The 5,545-nt window shown below is 33.4% G+C and overlaps 1 protein-coding gene across 1 annotated transcript; it reads left to right on the top strand.

Annotated features, from left to right (window-relative positions):
• The first annotated feature begins 264 nt into the window (after positions 1 to 264).
• On the top strand, positions 265 to 5,332 carry LOC128184924 (uncharacterized). Its single transcript, XM_052854564.1, has 8 exons — positions 265 to 453; positions 1,347 to 1,631; positions 1,730 to 2,053; positions 2,401 to 2,685; positions 2,820 to 3,104; positions 3,203 to 3,505; positions 3,693 to 3,989; positions 4,564 to 5,332. Exons 1-8 carry the CDS (start codon positions 402 to 404, stop codon positions 4,839 to 4,841), a joined length of 2,109 nt encoding a protein of 702 aa, XP_052710524.1. The 5' UTR covers positions 265 to 401; the 3' UTR covers positions 4,842 to 5,332.
• Positions 5,333 to 5,545: the final 213 nt, after the last annotated feature.

The raw sequence follows: 5,545 nt of genomic DNA, 5'->3' as shown, positions 1-5,545 counted from the left end.
GAACAAGAGCTACTGATATAAAGTTCTAACAGTCGTAATGTGTTTTAGTAATGTTAATATTCAGTGTGTTCCATAAAGATTTTCTGAAAAACAATTCATTTCATTCATAATATATCTAACATTATATCATATTTTTAGTTTCCAAAGTTAAAGCTCAGATAGGAGAAAGCGCGATTATGAGATGGACAGCTTCATCTTTTCCATCTATCGGACAATACCACGTCTATCACACATATAAAGAAAACAGAACAATATTGAGTATAAGCAGCAGCGGAGTAAACTTTGGAGATAAGACACAAACAAGTAAATACGCTTACACCTCCAGACAGTTTAATTCCACTAACATCGTGTTTGAGATAAGGGACATAACTCTGGACGATGCTGGATATTACAATGGTGGGATGTCTGCTGATGCTGCGTGGGCAGGTGGGGGTGTTGTATTGATTGTATCAGGTAAAATATTTTATTAACATCACTAGATATGTTTTCATCTCCCGTTAAAGCATTTTTAACACTCTTGAAGCTCACTATATGTTTCCACAAGCTACATAACCTTACTTGCAAAATGCCTATCAGGGTACTTCAAGTTCAGGTTCGTATACACTTCACTCCTTGGCATATTTTTTTTTAACATTTCTTACGTCATGTTATTTGGACATACATACTATTTTAAATGACTATTAATAACAACATTTTGAGCTAGATACATAAATTCATGTATGTGTGTATCTTATTTAAGGAACTTCCGTGTCTTCTTCAAAGCATCACTAGGGTACAAAAGATATTGAACTTGTTAATCATGAATCATGCTTATAGAATCAAAGATAACAAAATTTGAAGGTATAAAAAGGTTTATTCTGGGGGTTTTTAAAACCCTAAGTGTTATTTGTTACTATCAAATTATTAAATAATGCGATTTTGTTTTAGCCAAACCCGATAAGCCAGAAATTAAAGGAAACCTTACCACACTGGTAGATACATACTTAAAACTGTCATGTATCAGTAAATCAACTTCAACCCCTGACTATTACTATAAGTTTCGATCCTTGTCCTACACATGGTATATCAACGACACTAAAATAAAAGGGGAATTCGAGGAGACCATAAGATTAAGTGTTACTAGATGGCACAGGTACAACAGTTATTCGTGTACAGCGACAGAAGAAGGTCTGGAGTCTGATCGCAGTAATGCAGTACAGATTAATCCTTTATGTGAATATTTTTTTTTACAATTGCAGTTATATCATATTTTATTATATGGTTATTTAAAAGTTATTATGAACAAATACAGTTCATTATCTAAGTACGTTCATTATCCTATTTCTAGTATTTCATTTTGTTAACAGATGGACCAGAAAAACTCACTTTCACACCAAAGCCAACATTTGATAAAGGTTATAAATTCACAGTAAAGGAAGGCGATGAAGTCGGTCCAATCTTTTGTTCAGCTGATTGTAATCCACCCTGTAACGTTTCGTGGAAATATAAGGAATCAAACGGGCTTAAAGATGCCTTGTCAGAAAATGGGATATTACTACTACAAAGCGTCAACAGGAATGTAACCCAAATCATTTGCTTATCTAGATGGAAAACTGAATCAATGGAGAAAGACATTGCACTTGATGTTCAATGTTTGTACTTTTATGCCATAACGTTGAATTTTGGTATTCGTTTTAAATTTATTCGTGCAAAGTATTGCTTTTAATTTTTTTCATCCTTTTGTATGCAGATATTGATGACCCAATTATTAATGTAAATGGCGAATGGGTGTCAGATCGAATATCTGTAGACATCCAAGAGAGAAAACCGTTACATCTGTCTTGTTTTGTTAATGGAAACCCGACTCCTTCTGTACGACTTGGTAAATCACAGAACGGAAGGACGACCATTTTGTCTGAGGCCATGGATCACTGGTCAAACTATAGCTTTAGTACGGGGGCCAAGTGTTCCGATACACGCACATATGTTTGTTATGGAAAGTCGCAGTCTACGAATCTGAAAACCAACAAGTCAATCGGAGTTAACATTTTGTGTGAGGGTACTTCAAGTTCAGGTTTGTATACACTTCACTCCTTGGAAATTTTTTTTCAACCTTTCCTCCGTCATGTTTTTTGGACATACATTCTATTTTAAATGACTATTTATTACAACATTTAGAGCTAGATACATTAATACATGTACATGTATATGTGCATCTAATTTAAGGAGCTTCCGAGTCTTCTTGAAAGCATCATTAGGGTACAAAAGATATTTTAACTTGTTAATCATGAATCTTGCTTATAGAATCAAAGATAACAAAATCTGAAGGTATAAACAAGTTTATTCTTCTTTTTTTTAAAACAAAAACCTAGAGTGCCATTTGTTACTATCAAATTATTAAATAATGCGATTTTGTTTTAGCCAAACCCGAAAAGCCAGAAATTAAAGGAAACCTTACCACACTGGTAGATACATACTTAAAACTGTCATGTATCAGTAAATCAACTTCAACCCCTGACTATTACTATAAGTTTCGATCCTTGTCCTACACATGGTATATCAACGACACTAAAATAAAAGGGGAATTCGAGGAGACCATAAGATTAAGTGTTACTAGATGGCACAGGTACAACAGGTATTCGTGTACAGCGACAGAAGAAGAACTGGAGTCTGATCGCAGTAATGCAGTACAGATTAATCCTTTATGTAAATATTCTTTTTTTACAATTGCAGTTATATCATATTTTATTATATGGTTATTTAAAAGTTATTATGAACAAATACAGTTCATTATCTAAGTACGTTCATTATCCTATTTCTAGTATTTCATTTGTTAACAGATGGACCAGAAAAACTCACTTTCACACCAAAGCCAACATTTGATAAAGGTTATAAATTCACAGTAAAGGAAGGCGATGAAGTCGGTCCAATCTTTTGTTCAGCTGATTGTAATCCACCCTGTAACGTTTCGTGGAAATATAAGGAATCAAACGGGCTTAAAGATGCCTTGTCAGAAAATGGGATATTACTACTACAAAGCGTCAACAGGAATGTAACCCAAATCATTTGCTTATCTAGATGGAAAACTAAATCAATGGAGAAAGACATTGCACTTGATGTTCAATGTTTGTACTTTTATGCCATAACGTTGAATTTTGGTATTCGTTTTAAATTTATTCGTGCAAAGTATTGCTTTTAATTTTTTTCATCCTTTTGTATGCAGATATTGATGACCCAATTATTAATGTAAATGGCGAATGGGTGTCAGATCGAATATCTGTAGACATCCAAGAGAGAAAACCGTTTCATCTGTCTTGTTTTGTTAATGGAAACCCGACTCCTTCTGTACGACTTGGTAAATCACAGAACGGAAGGACGACCATTTTGTCTGAGGCCATGGATCACTGGTCAAACTATAGCTTAAGTACGGGGGCCAAGTGTTCCGATACACGCACATATGTTTGTTATGGAAAGTCGCAGTCTACGAATCTGAAAACCAACAAGTCCATCGGAGTTAACATTTTGTGTGAGATTTTATTTTAATTCGTGTGTTTCAAACCAGGCACCCCCTTTCTTTGAGTTAGATATCATTAACAGAACAAAACAGTAGTTTTGCATACCTTGTAAATTGTTTGTGTGTTTGTTGATTGTAACTAGGTGGCCATGAAATAGAGTTAAATAAACGTTTATATTGTTCAATTTTACAAATGCAGGCGAGCCAAGGCTGGATAAAGAGGCCCAATTAAAGACATTAACGGATCTGGGTAAAGCAAGGGTTCTGATTATTCCTGTGATTGCTTATCCGCCACCTGACCTATCGAAATTGGTATGGCTGGCACCTAACAACCTACCGTCAACCATAACTGCAAATGCAGTGATCCAGTCTAATGATATCATCTACAAGCACCGTGTTATTACCATTGTTTCTGGTTTGGAAGACGAACACTACGGGGAGTATAAACTTTTGTACAATAGAAAATTTCTTACAAGCGTTATCATCAGAAAAGAAGGTAAGAGAAACGTTTAATAATTTATAATAACAAACAAGTTTAAGTGAATTTAGCGAATAAGTAAGAATCGTAAAGTAAACAAAAAAGAAATACTTATTCACTTAATTGATTACTATTTGTTCTATAACACATCAACTGTGTAAACACATTAAATAGTGTACCATTTCCTGGTAGTTGGTGATTGCAGGACCGGCTATAAAAAGGGTTGGGTTTATAATGATTTTGTTGTTTACTTTGTATCAATTGGCTGGTATTGTAATGTTAAACTACATATAAATGTCATGTGTCAAGATTAATGAAAAAATTGAGGGCAACCATAAAAATGCTATTCAAGAAATTGTTCTTTAAAACATACCTATCGTTGACTCATGGTCTCGATTCAATTTATATAAAAAGTGAGCAAAACTTTTCTCCAAGAAAGCAGTTTAACATCAGTCTATTTGCAATTTCTTTCAACTAATTTACATATATCTCGTAAGTAATCGTTATTGTTTAAGATTAAAACCCAAGCATTTTGACATTTCTTTATTTAATTGACATTGACAATGACATATTATTTGTTTTGTATTTACAGAGGACGCAGAGGACGGACCATTAAGAGCAAATATAGTTGACGTTGCCGTCCCCTCCACACTTTTGGGAATTACATGGATTTTGTTGATAATATATGTAGTATTTCAAAAGTGGCGTAGGAATTTAAAAACAACCCATCAACATGACGAAAAAGTTAACCAATTAGAGACACCAAGCATGGAACAACATTACGACGATTTGCAAGATATTGATGTTGAGAGAAACTACTCCCATCTTGACCGTCTTGACCAAGAAACTCCTTACGAAGAAACTCTCTAAAACATACAAAAAAAACCATTCGGTCTGAAAAAGAAAAACTGCCATTTTCTGATTTTTTTCAAGTTTTGAATTTTAATGCTTAGATATGCATGGTATAGCAGAATTTTTTATATTCCTTATTGTATTGTTATGTTCCACGTTTATTTACTTATATTTTTGACATTTCAGTATTACAATATTAGCTTATGTTTGTTATGATTAAAAATATAGCTTGAAACGGCACGAACAAAAAATCACATAAATAATAGAAACAAAATTTAAAAACTACAAAGTGAGTTTTGAAAAATAAAATGTTAATGTTGGATTTACAAATAAATTTGGCCCCTCGCTTGGATGTGATTATGTTCTTTTTGAAGTTTTTATTAATTGTTTTTTTCTTTTTTTTTGTCCTAAAGAAGGGACTAGTTGTCCCAAATAATTAAACAATTTTAATTGCTTGCGTGGTTTGCTTTTTATATCTAGTTTCTAGGCTTCTAAAGGTCAATGCATAATAAAACACTTGAATCAAAGAAATGTTATAGTTCAAATTTAAGATTAATTGTGAACAATTTATGTCAGCTCGTCAGACACTTATTCAAGTAAGACTAATTCCGATAAGATCCGACATGACTGAAAGCAGTAACTGTAATTGTAAAACGTTTATTTGCACTGAATTCGTGTCTCTTGCTTGAACGCAGTTCTATGTAAATTACGTGAAAATGCAC

Source organism: Crassostrea angulata, chromosome 5 (assembly GCF_025612915.1).
Source record: "Crassostrea angulata isolate pt1a10 chromosome 5, ASM2561291v2, whole genome shotgun sequence".
NCBI classification, from domain to species: Eukaryota; Metazoa; Mollusca; class Bivalvia; order Ostreida; family Ostreidae; genus Magallana; species Magallana angulata.
This window is presented reverse-complemented; position numbering and strand designations above follow the sequence as displayed.